Source organism: Sinocyclocheilus rhinocerous, unplaced genomic scaffold, assembly GCF_001515625.1.
Source record: "Sinocyclocheilus rhinocerous isolate Xijiao unplaced genomic scaffold, SAMN03320098_v1.1 scaffold1316, whole genome shotgun sequence".
NCBI classification, from domain to species: domain Eukaryota; kingdom Metazoa; phylum Chordata; class Actinopteri; order Cypriniformes; family Cyprinidae; genus Sinocyclocheilus; species Sinocyclocheilus rhinocerous.
In genome coordinates, this window is record NW_015646346.1 from 214,817 (window position 1) to 235,333 (window position 20,517).

General features: G+C 36.8%; 1 protein-coding gene across 1 annotated transcript; it reads right to left on the reverse strand.

Annotated features, from left to right (window-relative positions):
* Positions 1-6,914: 6,914 nt before the first annotated feature.
* On the reverse strand, positions 6,915-7,710 carry LOC107707332 (sterile alpha motif domain-containing protein 9-like). The gene is made up of 2 exons (XM_016511323.1): positions 7,125-7,710; positions 6,915-6,976 (listed from the first exon to the last, which is right to left on the reverse strand). Exons 1-2 carry the CDS (start codon positions 7,708-7,710, stop codon positions 6,915-6,917), a joined length of 648 nt encoding a protein of 215 aa, XP_016366809.1.
* Between the last annotated feature and the right edge of the window lie 12,807 nt (positions 7,711-20,517).

The window sequence follows — 20,517 nt, forward strand, 5'->3', positions numbered from 1 at the left end:
TCTGAACGCGTTTAAAAAAATGTATATATAATATTAATAAAATGTTTGTATAAACTTCATAATGTTGGGAAAAATCTACATTTTTATAATGTAACATTTTTTTTATAATATAAGTTTTTTTGTTTAAAACATGTTTTCCAAGTTTTTTTTTTTTTTTTTTTTGGATTAACTACATTTCATTGTGAAGTAGATCCACTAGTGATTTTTTAAAATGGTTGTATTCAGTTCACAGTTTTAGTGTATGGAAAAACCAAAATACAAAGTTAAAACTTTGTACCATCTCACAGTACCAGTACCAGTTTTACTGATGTTCCGTTTCTGATTCAAACTGAAACCGGCTGCGGTTGGTTTTGTTTACATCAAGCATCATGTGCATGAGAATGGCCATTCAGAGCAGGTGTTTTGTAGGTGAAGGGCTTCTTCCTGTCCTGCCGCTGGCTTTTATGATTCTTTACTGTACAGAAACAATAAACCATGATGAGAAACAGTGTTTGACACAAAGGGAGAGAAATAAAAGAAATACAATGAGCATATTTTACAAATATTTAATAAATCAAGCAGGCCATGTCAGTCAAGCGGCAACCAGTGATGCTTAGCTGATCCATGTCTACCTGTCTGCACATCACATCACTGTTTAAGTTACTATTTCCTTTAGCTGTTTTCATTGTGCTGCTTAGGTCCTCCTCCATCCCCAGACTGCCTGATGGACATCTTGACTTGGATGAAACAACATCACCTGCAGCTCAACCTGGCAAAGACAGATATTCTCGTCTTCCCAGTCACTCCAACTGTACAGTACAATCTCACCATCCAGCTGGGATCAACAACAATAATCCCATCTAGAAATTCTGGAATAATCTTTGATGACCAGCTGACCATCAAAGAGGACATTGCAAAAGACACTCGATCCTGCAGGTTTGCACTGCACAACATCAGGAACATCAGGCCCTTCCTAACGGAGCATGCTGCACAACTTTTTGTCCAGGCCGTTGTCATGTCTAGGCTGGACTTCCATCATGTGCAATAAAACCTCTACAAATGATTCAACAAAACAATCATGAAAAATGAAAACACCAGCATTACTGGTCTTCAATGAACCCAAGGAAGCCCACGTCACACCTTTCTTTATCTCTCTATTGGCTACCGGCTGTGGTTTGCATCAAGTTCATGCTTGCTTGCTGACGGAACAGTCACAGGCTCCGTACCCTCCTACCTTTACTCAAGCTTGAGTCTACTTCCCCTCTAGAAGCTAGAAGCGACACCTTGTGGTCAGGGCCGCATTAAGACCGCACTGGGCCCCGGGGCTATGACTTACTGCAGGGCCCCCATCACAATAATGATATATATATATATATATATATATGGGTACAACGGAGCTAAAGGCCCACCTTAAGAAAAAATGTGCCATTCACTGCGCCTAAAATGTATAATTGCAGAAAAAATATATACGTTGTATTGAACATTAATGGAGCAACAGATTTTGTGTGAAAATAAATCATTCAAGTTGTTTTGATGGTTTCATTCTAAACATGGTGATTATCTCTAATATGGACACCCAACATAATATATGATATTTACCATCTGAATCTAACCATGTCATGTCAACAAATGGAAAAGTCAGCCATCTATTAATTATCATGTTAATTACTGTGCGCCTTTAGCCCCAACAGCAGGGGGCTAAAATACCATACTTTTATATATTCTTTCGTTATTTAAAAACTGTTGCTTTAATTATCTAAAGCAAAACTGAAAATCATAAAGAAGACCTTTGTCTCAAAATATAAGCATTAATTTTAGTGATTCTCATTTGCTACTTAAATCTACAACATTTTTAAAAACATAAAATATTAGATCAAGTAAGCACAGAATCAACTTTGCACTGCTGCTCGAGATCGCGTCAAAGATCAGACAAATATACACATGCATCTTGAAAAACAGATGTTTTGGAAAGTGCTACGCCACGTTTTTGTGCCATCTAGTGGTTTAGCTGAAAATAATATCAAAGGCACCTTTTACCCCAGGGCACCTTTTATATACATACAGTGGGTACGGAAAGTATTCAGACCCCCTTAAATTTTTCACTCTTTGTTATATTGCAGCCATTTGCTAAAATCATTTAAGTTAATTTTTTTTCCTCATTAATGTACACACAGCACCCCATATTGACAGAAAAACACAGAATTGTTGACATTTTTGCAGATTTATTAAAAAAGAAAAACTGAAATATCACATGGTCCTAAGTATTCACCCCCTTTGCTGTGACACTCATATATTTAAATCAGGTGCTGCCCATTTCTTCTGATCATCCTTGAGATGGTTCTACACCTTCATTTCAGTCCAGCTGTGTTTGATTATACTGATTGAACTTGATTAGGAAAGCCACACACCTATCTATATAAGACCTTACAGCTCACAATGCATGTCAGAGCAAATGAGAATCATGAGGTCAAAGGAACTGCCTGAAGAGCTCAGAGACAGAATTGTGGCAAGGCACAGATCTGGCCAAGGTTACAAAAAAAATTCTGCTGCACTTAAGGTTCCTAAGAGCACAGTGGCCTCCATAATCCTTAAATGGAAGACGTTTGGGACGACCAGAACCCTTCCTAGAGCTGGCCATCCGGCCAAACTGAGCTATCGGGGGAGAAGAGCCTTGGTGAGAGAGGTAAAGAAGAACCCAAAGATCACTGTGGCTGAGCTCCAGAAATGCAGTCGGGAGATGGGAGAAAGTTGTAGAAAGTCAACCATCACTGCAGCCCTCCACCAGTCGGGCGCGTATCAGGTAGAAACCGTTTTAACGCACGCATTTTCCAGAATGAATTCTGCCCCGCAGCGTGATGTCTATGAACAGTATAAACCATTTGTTTTAAAACCTGCTTAAAACGCCTTGAAATGATAAGCTTAGACTACATCATGACGCGCTTCAATCAACGATTGATATATTTCTACCGGATTATCTCCCAACCCTTAAATGAATATAGTTTGTTCAAACACAAAAACAATATAAATCCAGTTAATAATCAAACTAACCTAAAATCTGTGTGGACGATGACACTGTTTTTATCTGCTCCATGTGCCCGGTTCACTTGCTGTTCCAGCAACTTCCACTCCATCATCAGCTTTAGTAAAATAACCTGATAGCTGGGGAGTTTACGAAGTCATGTTTTTTATGTTGTTTGTATTTGAAGTTTTTCGTTTTTTGAGCCCCTCTCTCTTTTAGAATTGCTGACATTTTTACTTATTGGAATGGTGTTCTTTGCGCGACCATTTCCAGATTACTCCAGAACAAAGTGAAGAGAGGTGAATGCAGACATACTGGGCAGCGATCACCTGATAGATACGTGCGCATATCGTTCAAAAGTCAAATATAGAATAAATGCATTTGATTGGTAAACCAAATTCAAACTTTACGTTTCAATCTCAAATGGTAATGCATGGAATTTACGGGAAAGCTCAACTAAATAACAGCGATAATAAGTGGGGGGCGTGGTGGCTTTGGCGATCGGCGCTCCAGTCAATCTACTCCACAGCCAATCACGGGCCCCCTCCTTGCTCGGGCCCCGGGGCTTCAGCCCCGCCTAGCCCAATGGTTAAAACGGCCCTGCTTGTGGTGGGGGTCAGTAGGGGCCCTGACTGAATAGTTTTTTTTTTCTTCACATTTTATTGTAATATAATACAATCCGGTTTTTGGTCCTAAAATCTTAACCAAAGGCTGATGGTCCGTAATGAGCAAAAATGATCGGCCGTACAAATAGTCTCTAAACTTTAGCACTCCAAAAATGATGCCCAAAGCTTCTTTTTCAATTTGGGAATAGTTCAATTCCGAATTGCTAAGAGTGTGTGAAGCATATGCAATGGGTTTTTCCAAACCATCGGACATTTGATGAGAAATCACTGCCCCTACTCCATATGCAGATGCATCGCTAGCAATATGGGTAACTGAGGGTCAAAATGTGTCAACACCTTTGAAGAAGACAAAAGCTTTTTAGCCTCTTCAAACGATGCTTAAAATGCCTTTGACCACTGCCAAGGCCGGTCGTTGTGTAATAGTTCAGTCATTGGTTTAATTACAGTTGACAAGTTTTCCATGAATTTTCCGTAGTACGAGAGTAAAGCTAAAAAAGTTCAAAGCTCAGTCACGTTTTTGGGTGCGGTACTGGGCCCACGCCTTCCTGATCAATTCTGTGCCCCAAATAGGTTACATGAGGTTGACAGAAAACACATTTGGCCCTATTCACTCTAATACCTCTATCTTGTAACCTTTGAAACACCCGTTCAACATTTTTCCAATGTTCACTTTTGTTTTTACCAGTGATCAGAATGTCGTCCAAGTAACAGACTACATTCGACAGGCCTTGTAACGTCTGATGCATGATACGTTGAAAGATTGCTGGTGCACTAGACACACCATAGAGCAACCGATTCATGTCATATAATCCTTTTGGAGTGTTAATTGTCAGATATGGCTTAGATTGCGGGTCTAACTCCACCTGCTGGTACGCCTGAGTTAAGTCTAGCTTGGTAAAGTATTTACCGCCAACCAAAGAAGCAAACAAATCTTGAGGTTTTGGCAAGGGATATTTGTCAATGGCTAACCACGGGTTGATAGTGACCTTGTAATCACCACAAATGCACACTTCTCCATTTGTTTTTGGTATACACATGATTGGTGCTGCCCATTCGCTGCACTCAATAGGTGTAATTACACCCTGCTTCTCTAACAGTTTTAAGGTCTGGACTTTGACTTGGCCATTCCAAAACATTAACTTTATTCTTCTTTAACCATTCTTTGGTAAAATGACTTGTGTGCTTGGGTCGTTGTCTTGCTGCATGACCCACTATCTCTTGAGACTCGGTTCTCGGACTGATGTCTTGACATTTTCCTTTAGAAATTGATGGTATAATTCAGAATTCATTATTCCATCAATAATGGCATGCCGTCCTGGCCCAGATGCAGCAAAAGAGGCCCAAATCACCACACTACCAGCACCACCATGTTTAGATGGGATAAGGTTCTAATGCTGGAATGTAGTGTTTTTTCTTTCTCCAAACATAACGCTTCTAATTTAAACCAAACCACATTTCTACAATAGTCCACATGATCTTTAGCAAGCTGCAGACGGGCAGCAGTGTTCTTTTTGAAGAGCAGTGGTTTTCTCCTTTCAACTCCGCCATGCACACCATGGTTGTTCAGTGTTCTCCTGATGACAGACTCATGAACCTTAACAGAGAAGTTACCCTGGGGTACTTTGCGACCTTGTGGACTATTACAAGTCTTGTTTGAAGTGATCTTTGATGGTGAACTACTCCTGGGGAGGGTAACAATGGTCATGAATTTCCTCCATCTGTCTGCCTGTGGATTTGTGGAGTCCAAACTCATCAGAGATGGTTTTGTAAACTTTTCCAGCCTGATGAGCAACCACAACTCTTTTTCTGAGGTCCTCAGAGATCTCCTTTGTTTGTGGCATGATACACTGATACAACTTTAATAGATCCCTGTTCTCTAAATAAAACAGGTCACACTGACATCTGATTCTGCCATCTAATTAACTGAAAACACCTCTGAGCAGATGGACTCTAATTTCACCTTCAAATTAACTGCTAATCATAGAGATTCACATACTTTTGCAGTGCACAGATACATAACACCAGATATTTTTTCTCAAAAAAATAAATGACAAAGAAAATGTTTTTGTCTCATTTGTTTGATTGGGTTCTCTTTGTATGCTTTCAGGACCTGTGTAATCGTTTTTAATCTGATTATGTTTTGGGTCATATTAATGCAGAAATATAGAAAATTCTTAAGGGTTCATAAACTTTCAAGCAGCACTGTATATATATATATATATATATATATATACATATTATTTATTCTTAGTAGTTATTATAATAGTTATCATTCTTTAATTTCCCTTACTCTTTAGGAGATATGTATATAAAGTATACACTCCTAAAGGATGAGAAAAATTACCCAGAGCCAATATTTTCTTTATTTTTCTTCAGTCAGGGTGTGAATAATCTCTGAGAGAAGAGTACGCTGTCATGCTGACACAGCAAAAACTTCCAGCTTGTGACCATATTGTAAAATGATATGACTGGTTTGAGGAAGCAAACTGTAATCCCCAACAGTAAGTTCTCACAACTGTGTTCATCTTTGCATTACACTGTAATGACCTTGAGAGATTTTCAATATGTTTGCTCATGTTATGTTTTTACTCTAAATGGCTTATTGTTGTTGTTTCAAAATATGACCACGAAAACTGAGTTTCTGGATCATTGCTTTTATTGGAATAAATGCAGTCTTACTACACCAAATGACTATGTGAAAAGTATTAATTGATCAATTTATACAATTCCTGAAAATTGTTAAAAAAAAATGAACCGCTGCTACATATAATTAGAAACTAAAGTACTCAACAAATCATTACAAAAGAGCATTATAATTAAATATCTTTAAATATTAAAGAGTTCCATTAACCCTTGTACCATACCTGAAACCTGTGCTTATAACTTTGACTTTTAAACTTTCAAAGTATTATCAGTCCATGCCAGACAAAGAATACACTGATGGTTATGATCTTAAAGTCTGTTAGGACAAAAAAAACAAAAAAAAACGAAGTATTTAGAATTAATGTCAAATATTTGTTGAGCACAGTGCAGCACTGTTTGAAGTGTATCTATTTGTACATTACATCACACTGTACAACTAACTGAAACTCTTCTTCCCAAAGTTAATCAAATCTTGAATAAGGTCTCGCTCATTCTTTAAAAGGCTCTGGCAAAATTAGTCCTTTATTTCATATCCTGCTGACAGAATAGAGTATAGTTTTTCCATTTTTTCATTGTTTGTTGAAGCTGCTATGATGGTTGAGTATTGCTCAGTGCCAATCAGTGGACGGAGGTCACCTTCTCAAAGGTCAATCCACCTTCTCGACATGCTGAATGATATTCTTCTTGTGTTTGTCCACAAACTGAGCAGCTGCAAGAAAAGAGAATCAAATATTTTACTTTAGACACAAACTGATGCTGTTTGTGTGTGTGTGTGTGTGTGTGTGTGAGGGAGAGAGAGGTAAACACAACCTTCAAGAACTAAAACTAAAAAAGGTTCTATGAATATAACAACTTACATTTCTTAGCATATCTGATGTTGTAGGCAACAGGTCCTCTGATGGTAAAGCCAAGGTAGAAGGAGACCAGGTCTGTATTGTACACACTGGCCGGATTGTGAGGTGAAACTTCAATTTGGTCTCTACCTCTCAAAGCAAACACCTTATGATTTCTGATCTCCCCTTCAATACGCTGAAGGCCTTCAATTCCAGCAGTCTCATGCTCTTCATTGAGGAGACTGGTGAACTCGGTCTGGTGAACCAGTCTCTGCAAACCTCCACCGTTCCCAAGGAAGAAGAGAGGAACAAGGTAGCGAAAGCGAAGGTATTTCTGATAGGTTCTCTCATGTGACTCACGCATGTATTGGACACACACTTTAAGGTCTAGTGTGTTGCCTGTTTTCTTTGCACCATCAGGCCAAAACAGCAAAAGGACCAAGAGGTAAAACTCTGGGCTTCTGTTTTTGTTCTGTCTCTCCCAAAGTTTCTGTAATATGTCTTGGAGCTCTGGCACTGTTCTGAGTATTTCAGAGTTTGCAGACTTCTGACTCAAGTTGACGTTGGCAAGAATGTAGTTTTGAGCATCACTCTCAGTTTGAGAAGTCATATGAATCTCTCTCCATTGTTCTGTGATTTGCTCCAGGTCAGAAACACTTGTGATATGGCTTAAAGTGGAAAGCAGACCTGCAAAAGACCTGCAAAAGTGTTCCTCTTCTTTTATATATTTTTCAGAGCAGTCCGCAGTGTCTGTCCAAGTGTACTGTGGATCATTTTTATCAATCTTTTTCTTTGAGTATATTAGAAAGGTCTCAAAAAATGTGCATTTCTCCTCAATTCTTTGCCTTAAGCTTGAGAGGAGAGATTGGTGTTTTCCACACTTTTCAGAGTGGATTAAACGGTGAGAGTTTGTTTCCTGTCTGAGCACTTTGGACCATTCTTGGTTAACTTTTGTTAGCCTGTAGAAAATAGTTTTTGCTACCTGTATGTAGCCAAAAAGCCCTCTGTAATTAAAAACAGTAGAGATGTTAGTCACACCGTCCTCTCGCATCCCTGGTTCTAGTTCCCTTTCTGCAGTCTCTGCCTCTTCTTCAAAAGCTTTGAATGCTTGCTTTGCAATCTGTAAAATGTTTTTAGAAAGTTTTGAGAGGTTTTGGTTCTTCAGTTGGTTTTTGTAGACTTGTCCAAGTGTGTCTCTGATAAAAGAATTATTTGGTTGCCTCTGAATAGCAGTTTTTGCCCAGAATGTAGCTCTTTCGTAATCACTTAGTTCAATGTAATAAAAACGTGCAAGAGCTTGTGGAATAAATGGATCCTGTGGAAACTTCTTAGCTGCATGTTTGAACAGTCCCACACACATTGATTCGTTTTCTTTCTCCTTAATATCTTGGATAAGTTTGGAGAAGTGAAGTTTTTCTTCTTTCTCACCTTTTGGCAGACCCGTTTCTCGCTTTTTTAGCAATTGTTTAATTATTTTCACCAAGTAAGGTTGGACTGTTTGAGGGCACAAGGTTGAGAGGAGTTTTGTAGTTGTATCACTCAAGGTTACACCAGCATCATTTAGTAGCGATAGACACTCATCAGCGATCATTGGATGTGCCATTCGTATACATCTGTCCTTAGATTTGGCCCCTCCAGCACATGTTGAATATATGACCAGAAGATCAGCAAAGGCCCCCATTTGTTTTTCCAAAGTGGGATGGCCAGAAATGTGATTTTTCTTATCCAAGAACTCTAGGCACAAAGTCTCAGTAAGGTATGAGCCTGGGGCATATGAGTTAATCAAAGCCAAAAAAGACAGTATTTGAGCGTTTCGAGGTCTCTTTTTTGTCTTTAAAGGTTTGAGATATGCGCAGGCCTCTGTAATGTAAGTTTGGCTGAAATTCCTCTGCATTATGTTAAAGCCATGAAATTCCTTATGTCTGTCATGTCTCTGAGCAACCTCTGTATGCTTGGCATTAAAATTGTCCTGCTCTTCTTTCGAAAGACTTGTACACAACATTAGTTTCTCCTTTCCTGTTTTGTTCTTTTTTCGAAGGCAATTCAAAATGATGACCACAGGAGTGTTTGCGCTGATGTTGCTTTGTTTTATATTTTGAATCAAATTTTCTTGCAGGGAGTTAAATTGCATGTCATTTTCTTCTGTCTCTTTGTTGTCCACAAATAGTAGGACTGTGTTCTGGTTTTGTGAATCCCCCGCATTAAACAGATGTATTACTTGTTGCGCAATTGCTTTCGAATCTGATATTGAATCAATTACTTGTGCACATCTGAGCTTTTTCCTCAAGTCCCAGAGAACTTGCATTGCCAGTGTAGTACCTCCACTGCCTGGTTGATGAAAGAGATTAATGCTGGAAATGCTATAGTTTATTTCTCTTTTCTTTTGTATAAGCTGTGTTATTTTTGTGTATATGTCCCTCTTAACAAAAGGTGTATGGTTTTTCTCAGCACAGTTCAGCCATTGTGGTGGGGCTCCTCTGTAGAACTCTGCTTCTTTCTCCAAGACGAGCTGAGGATCAATATCCTCACCTTCAAACATATTTCCCCAAACAACATCAAGACTTGAGAGTTTATCTCTTACTTCAGTCTGGAGTGGAATCGGAGCACCATATTTGTTTGGGACTGTATAATACTCCATTTGAATGACAGTTACAGATGAAACCTTGACAAATTTTCCCCACACACGCGGACTTTTCCTAATTTTGTCTATGGAAAAAAAGAAATAAAAAAGAAATAGTTTTATGTCTTTCAAAATAGAAAAGAATCACTATGACATATCTCGTAGGTATAATTTCAGTCTTTAAATGCAAGATATTTAAAGTGCACCCAAAGTATACTTGCAGTAGTTCCACTTTAACACAATCATTCAGTATATCTTTAATTGGACCTCAGCACTACTTCCACACAATTAAAGTGCATTAAGTACAAAATTAGTTGTTCCAATTTAGCAGACTTTAAGTATACCAGTTTAGTATACCAAAAGTACAGTTGCAGGGTATTTTTGTGCAGTCTTCAGTCACTTTTGACCGGAGAATTTTACATTTTGAATTTTTTTAAATCACAGCTTTATCGGAATTATATGAAACTTGGCGACTTTTATGGCACTTGTAATGTGAACACAGAAAAAAATTGAGGATGATTGGCATCCTCAATCAATTGGCATGATTCCAACAGGCTAAGTGGGCGCAAAAAAAATAGTCATACTCATGGTCTTCGGTCAAAAATGACCGACCATAGAAAATGAATGGGAAATGGGAAAAAAAAAATCTAAAATACAGAACATTTTTGTCTGTACAATCTACAAATCCCCCACAACGCAGAAAAATAATTGCACAGCAATGAAGGGCTGAAACTCAAACATCTAGAGTGCACATACACCTATGAACTGTGTGACTGTAACACAGCACATATGTAAAATAAAATCCATAATTCAACTACAATGCAGTAAAAAAGTGGACAGCATGGAAGGGGTAACGCCCTAAAACATCAAGAGTGTAAAACAGATACATCCACTCACACACACACACAAGTTACATTTCAGGTGTCCGGTCACTTTTGAACGCAAAGACCATGAGTGTGACTCCCAAATGAGGAGCGCACAATTAATTAAGAACATAAATTTGTTAATGTAATGGTAGTATATTTAGCATGAAATAAATGTATTTCAAATACCTTTTAGGTACTAATACGTACTCTTTAGGTACTAATATGTACCTTTAAGGTACCAATATGGACCCTTTAGGTACAACGGTGTACCTTTTGAAAAGTGTGTGCCGGACAGAATTATACACACTCAAATGAATTAAAATATAAAACATGAAATATAAACATATAGCCAAACTGAGCCAGAAGACTGAAATAAGAGGTTAAAACCCAGACCCAGAAAGATTAAGCTCTGATAAAGCATTCCTGTTAATTTTTGTTACATTTGTATAGAATTTCTGGCTATAACCATATAGCCAAACTGAGCCAGAAGTCTGAAATAAGAGGTTAAAATCAGATCAGACCCAGAAAGATTAAGCTCTGATATAATTAAGTACATAAATTTGTAAATATAATGGTAGTATATTTAGCATGAAATAAATGTATTTCAAATACCTTTTAGGTACTAATACGTACTCTTTAGGTACTAATATGTACCGTTAAGGTACCAATATGGACCCTTTAGGTACAACGGTGTACCTTTTGAAAAGTGTGTGCCGCCTCACCCCATATTTTGTTCTCTTCTGCTTCACAATATAGTTTATTAGTTTGTTTTGTGACTGCTCGTGGTAACAGTGGAGAAGATTTTCAGCTAATAACAAACTATATTTCAGAGGACTAAAAATATATCAGATACAAAATATATCAGACATTCCAAAACCGTTAAAACTGCTTAATGGGGCAAGCAATGATCAGGGTAAACCAAATATCTCTTCAAAATTTGGGAGGAAGATTCTCTGTTATCCACTGTTTTGCAAAAATGTCTGATTGCTTGCTGAACCCTGCCTGACCACTGCCACCCTTATTTTTGTGTAGTTTGTCATTAACATTTTCTTGTGTGCTAATGTTAACCTAAACATGTCGATGAGGCAGATTATCAAATTCTTGATATCAAAAATCAGATTTCAACTAGTAAAAAGTAATAATTCTTGATATCTGTAATTTTCAATAATCGGTAATTCATTTACTAGTTGAAATTCCAATTTCACATATCAGAAATGCAATTTTTACTAGTAAACATCATCATTTTTGATACCAATAATTACGTGGTTGCTAATGCAAATGCTATTCTTGATATCAAAAATGTAATTTCTGATAGCTATATGTAATGTGATTGTTGCTAGTAAAGCCTACTTCACGTTTTACATGTACACGAGGGTCAGCGTACAATGGGCTTTGCATGAATTTTAACATCAGAATACTAAGCAAGTACTTGATATCAAGAATTACATTTTCACTAGTTGAAATACTAATTCTTGATATCATTTATTCAATAAATCATCTGAATATTCTTATATTTTTACTAGTAACAAAGTAATTATTGGGCTACTATGTTTACCTGGACTTTTCACTAGTAAGAAACTCATTTTTGATGTCTGTAATTAAATTTGAATGGCAGATCATTGTGACATCGAAAACACGGCTATAAATATATAAAAGAAGACAAAAATAATATTTTCTACTAGTCGAGATGTAATTTTTGATATCGAGAATTCATGTCTTTACTAGTGGAAATTAAATTCCTGATATCAAGAATTACCATTGTTACTAGTAAAAATGTCATTCTTGATATCTTGCAACAATTATCGTTTTAACGATCAGAACATTGAATTGTTGATCTCAAAACTTCACATCCTTAGAATAATTAAAAGTCAGTTTGGCATTCCATACCATTAACGGTTGCTAGGGTGTGCTTCGGTGTTAGTGACTTCATTGTTAAGGAAACAAGGAAACAATGTCATATATTAGCTCCACCTTTGTACACCTCAATGATCTTGATAAGTGAAATGTAACAACTGCACATATACACATTTGCCAAATGAAATGTGTGGTAGAAAAAATTTAGTTTTATTAAATGTGAGGGGGACAAGTGCCCTTTGTTCACAGAATTTAAATAAAAAAGCTTTCATTTTCTGAATATTCTTGTTTTAATGTAGATTTCATAATTAAATGGATTTGTCACGACTTTTACTTATGTTTCTTTTTAGTGCTGTTTTCATTGGTTGAGAACAGGCACTTGGTCTGTGTTGGTTGTTGTAGTTGTGGCTTTTCTGAAGCCTTTGGAGTATTGTCTCCACATTTAGGTTTATCTTGTTTATGAAATAAAATGCTGCCGCAAGGAGGATTTACAGGATTTTTATGATTGTGCATCTAAAAAGACTTCATATCAGATACTGTAATTGGTGATTATAATTAATTAACCCTCAAAAATCCACCAAACACGCAAACAATCCCAGGCAGCAAAACATTCATATGGTGGTTTCATTCTTGAGGTGATGTCTTGGTAATCACAATGAATACATTGTTTACAAAATGAAAGTTAGGAAGCAATGGTTCCCACTCAGGGTTGATTACAGTTTCATTTGATCACATGGTAGATAATTGCCATGGTTACTTCATGTTCTGCCTTACAAACTAAGGCAAACCTAATGAAAACAATGGTAACACTTTATTTCGATATAGTCCACTTTAGACATTCTACTAACAGTAAGTAAGTTTGCAACTACATGTCAACTAGCAGTCATTAGAGTATTAGTAGACTGTCTGCTTAATATCTTCTAACACTTTTGATGGGTCCACAACATGCAACATACTGACTATGAAAAACTTTGCAAGTATATGTCAACTTATTCTACTAACCCTAACCCTAACCTAACAGTCTACTCTGAGAGTTAGTAGACATGTAGTTGCAAATTAATGAGAATTAGTTGACATGTAGTTACAAAGTTACTTATAGTTAGTAGAATGTCTAAAGTGGACTATTAAAATAAAGTGTAACCAAAGCAATAGCTACCAGCACCTGTGTTAAAAATAAAAATTGAAAATAAAAATATGAAATGTAAAAAATATGAAATGCCTTTTTGGCATCTACCCTTGTGGCAAAACACTAATGTGTGTTCTGATCATTATACAGTCATACAGTAATATGTAAAATTACATGTTTGGTTACATTTCAAATACAATTAGTGATATTCTTTGCACTATTGATTAAATATAGAATACATGCTATGTTAAATACACTTTTATAAGGCAACAAAACTCTCCAAAAAAATCATGAATAGTCTTACCTTCCCGTTAAGAATCAAAATGTAGGCAACAGTTAAAGGAAGCACATGCGATTTTATAGCCATAAAATGAAAAAAAAAGGCCTTCCCCCTATTCCATCATTAACTGGTTAAACCTGAAGTTATTGTTTGTTTAATGGTTGGGTGGGTGACAGTAAAATTAAAAGCATGAAATGAAACATAATCTTACAAAAAGAAACTGAAACCCTGCACTCCTTTGCATTTCCAGCGAAATAATGACACAGAGTAGTATTCACCAAGAACCAAGAAATAGGGCGTATGTTTAGTATAGAATGCTATAATGCATTTATATTGACAACTTTTGTTTTGTTTTTTTTCACTAAGGCGTCCATTTTTTTTTTTTTGGCTAAGGTGTCCATATACTTTTTGGTGCCACTGTATGCATGGGTAAAATCATGTTGGATAAAAGAGGAACATGTTAACATATACAGTGGGTACGGAAAGTATTCAGACCCCCTTAAATTTTTCGTGAAGGACATTCATGAACATTTGCATGTTTTTGACAGTCACTTTGTTACAAAGTGTATTGTGTTTGTAAATGTTACCTAAACCTTAGGAGTCACTGAGTATGAATTGTTCCGTTTTCTTCAGCTCAGATAATAATGCCAATGCTGTAACAACAAATCAGAATCTTTTTTTCTTCTTCTTTTGAGCAACCCATTTTCCAGATTTGATCCAATCTGATAGCTGAAATCCAATCAGATACATTTTGTACAGCTGGGCTCTGGTGATTAAGAATTAAGTGAGGGAGTGACACAGACAGATGGATATTAAACTTCCTTTACGCATAATTCTGCTGTGAAGTTAATCATTATTAAAAAGACAGTGATTCATACACAAGCTTGGGATGCAGACAGTTCTGACTTTTCCTGTAAAAGGAGAGTTTCACAATAAACACCTGTAACCCTTTAAAAGAATCCTAGAAAACAACATTCCCATCTATGATGGGTGGTTTAGATTACAGACCACATTCCTGAGGTGACTATAGGGTTAATTATACTAGGTTAAAAAAACAGACAAATAAATTAAATAGAAATAAATTAATGAATACAAAATAAGGTTCCCTGATAGGACACATACATCATGGAGACGTCTATTTAATGTCTGAATTTACATCTGCAAGGTGTATTTTTTTTAGAGTGTCTGCAATCTGTCTCTATATGTTTCCTACCAGATGTCATATAGACATTTAGAAGATGTTTATGGTTTAGAATGTATGTAAAACTACAGTTTAAAAGATGCACAACAGTTGTTTTCCAGATAACATGCTTTTTAAAGGTGTTGTTTTTTCTTTTCTTTTTTTTTTGCTAATACATTTATATGCTATACAAAGATGATATATTACATCAAAATGGCATTAAGTGATTAATAACTTGAAACATGGTTTTAAGTAATCAAGCAATCATTCAAACTAATAAAATAACAACAAAAGACAAGAAACTAGACATGCCACCAATATAATGTATTTCCCGTCAGTCTGTATCTAACAGCTGAGGCAAACGTTCAGAAATGAAAAATAACGCAGTCATATGTAAATTCAAAATAAAACCACTTTAAAAAAAAACAGTGTTAGGCATAAAGCTATTTTTTTTTATTTTGCAAGGAACAAAAAGCAAACCGTGTTTTCTTACAAGAGACTCCTTCTGATTTAAATGAAAGATTTTGGAAAGTTCAGTGGGGTGATTTAGCCCTGTTTGCACATGGATCTTCACATTCAGCTGGAGTGATGGTATTATTTAACAGATTTGAAGGCTCTGTAATTGTTCATAAAGGGGACACAGAAGGCCACTGGTTAATGATAGCAGTAGAAATTCATGACAAATGTTATATATTACTCTGTATTTATGGTTATAATAACAAAGTGGCTAATAGAGAAATGTTTGTGTTAAATCTGAAGTGAAATACTTAGGTTTAATAATGTCTGAAGAAATATGTACGAGAGAATTAGTGAACACAGAAGAGAGAGTTGACAGTATGAAAAAAATCCCTTAATCATTGGTTTATGAGAGATCTGTCTATTATGGGCAGAATCCTATTGACCAAAGCAGATGGCATATCTAAACTAATTTACCCACATTACTTCTCTTTATGTTTCTCCTCAACTGATAAAAAAGGTTAACTCTATAGAAGGAGTGGATGCCGATCTACCATATCCTTTATATTAATATTAAATTATTTCATCATATCTTGTTTGATTATTAATCAAGTTATTGATCAGTATTTAGCCTCCTAGATTATTTGATTGACTTAAGTTAGTAGTTGCCAACTATGAAGTGTGTAGCCTTCCAGTGTAGCAAGACTGGAATGTAACAGTATTATTTACATGCTGAGATCTATTCCTTTCCTAGGGTCACAGTGCCATGTCAGGAGGTCAGGGTGACTTCCCATCTACGTGAGCAAAGAGTGACTGAGACATCTGTGCTGCATAATAGATATGAAAGAATCCTGCTTTATTCTGTTTCTATTCTCTAAGATGATGCCTGCAAGTTGTGTGTGTAATGAACAATACTGATAAGATTCTCGCCAGAGCTAGGCAACCTTGAAGTGCAGATAAGTGCTCTGGGTGTACGTGTGTGTCGGCAACTTTCTCTGTGCTAGATGAGAAGACTGTCCTGGAGAAGTTCGTCAGTTGCCGCCATCCTGATCAGGAATAGGTCTCTGGAAAGGCCTATAGCATTTGACCTCTGATCTCTGTCGCCTGAATAATCACTTAGAGATATGCTTGAAGTGCTTACGTCCATATGTGGATATTGTCTAAGTTTATCTAGGTTTTAGAACCAATCAGAATCTTGCTTACCTATGCATTGATGCAATTAGCAACCTCTGTTAGAAAACTGTTAGAGTATAATTACTGGTGTTTATTAGATGTACGCAGAGCAGCCTACGAACTCCATTGCGAGTATTGAAGCTGACTTCTGCCTGAAATTGCAAACTATTTTCTTCAGTAAATTTTCTTCAATTGATTGCATCTCTGACTCCTGGTCTTCATTCAACACACCTGGTCCTTGGGTTTTAACTGTAAATCCCCCTACACTATTATGTTTAATTTGATATGGAAACACAAAACTCATTATATAAAAAAATCTCAGATGATTAAAGAATATGAAAATGTAGGTCTGAAAGCCTCTGAATTTGAATCAGTGGTTGGAGTACTTAAACTGAATTGGATTAAATTGTATTTAGCACAGCCTAACTCAATGTGGTTTCATATAACAAAGTGTATATTCAAGAAAGTTGGAGGGTTTTTGCTGAAATATGATTTTGAGGTTTCCAAATTGCCAATTGAGCTTTCAAAATTCCACAAACAGATTTTGTATTATTGGAAAATGATATTCATCCAAAATTTTACACCACATTTTTCTACTTTGTGGAATAACAGAACAATTACAATAAATAGAAAGACAGTATTCAAACAAGAGTGAAAAAATGTTTTATATGTTGTAGATCTTTTAGATGAAACTGAACAAACATAATTAATTCATGGAGAAATTTGAGATAAAATGTTCTTTTAGAGAATGTAATACTTTGTGTAAAGCCATCCCTCTTGCTTTAAATCAATTAATACAAAACACTCTTACATATTCAAATGTATCTGTTAAATTGAGTTAAAGATTGGAGAAGTATATATTGTGGACAAAAAATTTAATAACAAAGTAATAGGGAATGTATTAAGTTATTTTCAGATTTCAATACACCTTCAAAATTAAAACAATTGGAAAATTTTATATTTAAAAACAAATTCTGTAATTATCTTAAATGGCCAATTCTACTTAAAATGAAGGATATTCAGTGTAGAATTATTAATTTTTTTTCTTGTCCAGTCACATTGAATCTCTGGCAGGATCTTTACAGCTGGCTAAATATTGATATCAATACTGATATTCCATCACTAAATTTGTTTCAGGTTTTGGTTTATGCAGATGGTAGGCTATAATAACAAATTGGCTAATAGAGAAATGTTTGAGAAACTTGGTAAATTGGTAAATGAATGGAAAAAAAAGTATAATGCAGAAAATGTGATAATAGGGGGTGACTTTAATATAGTCCCTGATTTATGGCTAGACAGGAGACCTCAAAGAGGTTCACATTCTGTCTATAATGATACTATATTGAATTTCTGTAAAACTGTAAATGTAGTAGATTACTGGAGGGTATCTAAGCCAAACGTATTCAGCATACATGGTTTAACCCCTTAGGAAATGGAAAATGTTCGAGATTAGATTATTGGCTTATTTCTTGTGAACTATGTAAAATTGTCTCGGAATGTAAAATTACAGCTGCCCCACTTACAGATCACTGTATGGTTACTCTGTCCTTATCAGTCTTTAAGAAACCTCACATTTCTCCTGATGTTTGGAAGTTTAATAATGACTTGTTAAAGAATGATAGATTTTGTCAACAGGTGTTGGCTGTCATTGAAGAGATTGAAAAGCTAGATATGTCTAACTTAAATAAATGGGAATGGTTTAAATTTAAGGTTAAACAAATAGTAATTGATATAGGCAAATTTTTATCAGTGAGGAGAAAACAGAAACAAAAGGAACTGTAAATTCAGCAACATTACAGTCACTGCAATCTCAACTAGATGAGTTGTATTCAGAAAAAGCAAATGGAGCTTATATTCGATCAAGAGCGCGGTGGATTGAAAAAGGAGAAAAAAGTTCATCATATTTTTTCGGCCTTGAATAACAAAGAAAAACAAAGAAAAAAAAAACAGTAAGTTTAAGATTAATGAAATTATAACAGATGATCAAAAAGTAATTCAAAATAAAAATTTTGCTTTTCTATACTAACCTTTATAAGTCCAATTATAAAAAAAGCTGATTGTGATTCTTTATTTGTAAATATAAGAGATAAAATACATAAACTGAAGGAGGAAGACAAATTATTAATTGATGATGAGTTGACTTTAGAGGAAATGGATGTAGCTTTAAAACAAATGAATAACGGAAGGAAGGAAGGTTATCACCTACTATGAAAACAGGATTAATAGCCTTGTTACCTAAACCCAAAAAACAATTGCTATTATTAGATAATTGGAGACCAATAACTCTATTATATGCAGATTATAAATTACTTGCCCTGGTGTATGCTAATAGTCTTAAACATGTATTTGGAAACTTGTAGAGGAGTATAAATCAGCATTCATTAAAGGAAGATATATTCAAAACCATATTAGACTAATCCTGGATATGATTGACTATCAATCACTGATACAATCAGAAAGACTTATTTTATTTATAGATTTTTAAAAAAAAAAGCATTCAATATAGTCAAGCATGAATTTATACTGACGACGCTTAGAATGTTTGGTTTTGGGGAAGGGTTTTGCAAGGCTTTAATACAGGTATGACTCCTAGAATTGAAATTTTGTGTGGAATTAGACAAGGATGTCCAATCTCTCCAAAACTGTTTATATTATGCACTCAAATGTTAGCTTTGTTGTCAACCATCCTCAGTTAAAAGGAATAACCATTGCTGATTATGAATATCGAATTAGTCAATTTGCTGATGACACAGTGTCAGGATTATGGACTATTCTGTGTGTGTTTTTGCCCCTGTGACCCAGTTTCTTCCTCATGTTGATTGTGCTAATTTGATTCCAGGTGTGTCTCGTTCCTCCCCAATTATCTTGCCTTTAAAAGCCCTAGTCCTTTGAGTTCTTGTTCGTCGGGTCTACTTGTTGAATGTCCTCCTTGTTCTCGGTTTTCCTGTGGATTTTTAAAGACTGTGTTATTCAAGTACTCCTCGTTCCTTGCTCCCCGAGTGAATTGTGACAGAAGACCCGACCCATACAGTTACCTCCGTTTGTACCCTTCGTTTTGTTTCTCTTTTTACTCAGTTTTTTGTTTCCGTTGTGTGCCCTATGGATCCCCTCCTTCGCCCCGAATTCATCCTCCTCCTGCTGGAGCAGGGGGAAAATTCGCTCGAGGGTCATACCAGACTGTTTCTGGCTGTGGCTCGAATTCATCAAAATTTGCTCGAGGGTCATACCAGACTGTTTCTGACTGTGGCCCATCTCACCACCTATCCGGACGATGCGCTATTCTATGACGCCAGCCTCAACACCGCGTGCAGAGCGCCTCGAGCTGAATTCGCTGCCTTTGTGGAGTGGACACTGGCGAGAAATGGATCTCCGTTGCCCGCCGGTTCCCAGGAGTTAATCGTCATTGCCACTCCCGACCCAGAGCCCAGCTCACCATCTCCCCGATGCGGGGAGCGCATGCCCGAGCCCACCGCTGACGGAGAGCCATCGCCCGCCGCGACCGACGAGCCATCGCTAGAGCGAGCGACAGAGCTGAGGATCGCCGCGGAGCCAGAGGCCGTGTCGGTCGCCGGCGCCATCTGCTCCTAGGACCTCCGGATCCTCCCCATCGCCCTGGCTCTCCGTCTCCGCCTCGGGCTCCTCCACCACCTGCTCCGCCGTCGTTGGTCAGCCCCCTGGAGGCGGCGGCCATTCCTCCTCCATGGCTCCTCCCTCCATGCCGGCCCCCTCCCGGGTGTCCGTCCTCCTCCCGAGTAGTTCTGTTCTAGGGGGCGATATGTCACGCCCCTGGACTCTATCTGTGTGATTTTCCCTCTCCATGTGCCTGCCCTGACCTAGTTTTCCCATGTGTTTGATTGTTCAT

Coding starts and splice junctions, on each gene's coding strand:
- LOC107707332 (XM_016511323.1), bottom strand. CDS start 7,710: ATGACTTCTCAAACTGAGAGTGATGCTCAAAACTACATTCTTGCCAAC. Junction 6,977..7,124: donor CATCAGATATGCTAAGAAAT/GTAAGTTGTTAT, acceptor CTTTTCTTGCAG/CTGCTCAGTTTGTGGACAAA.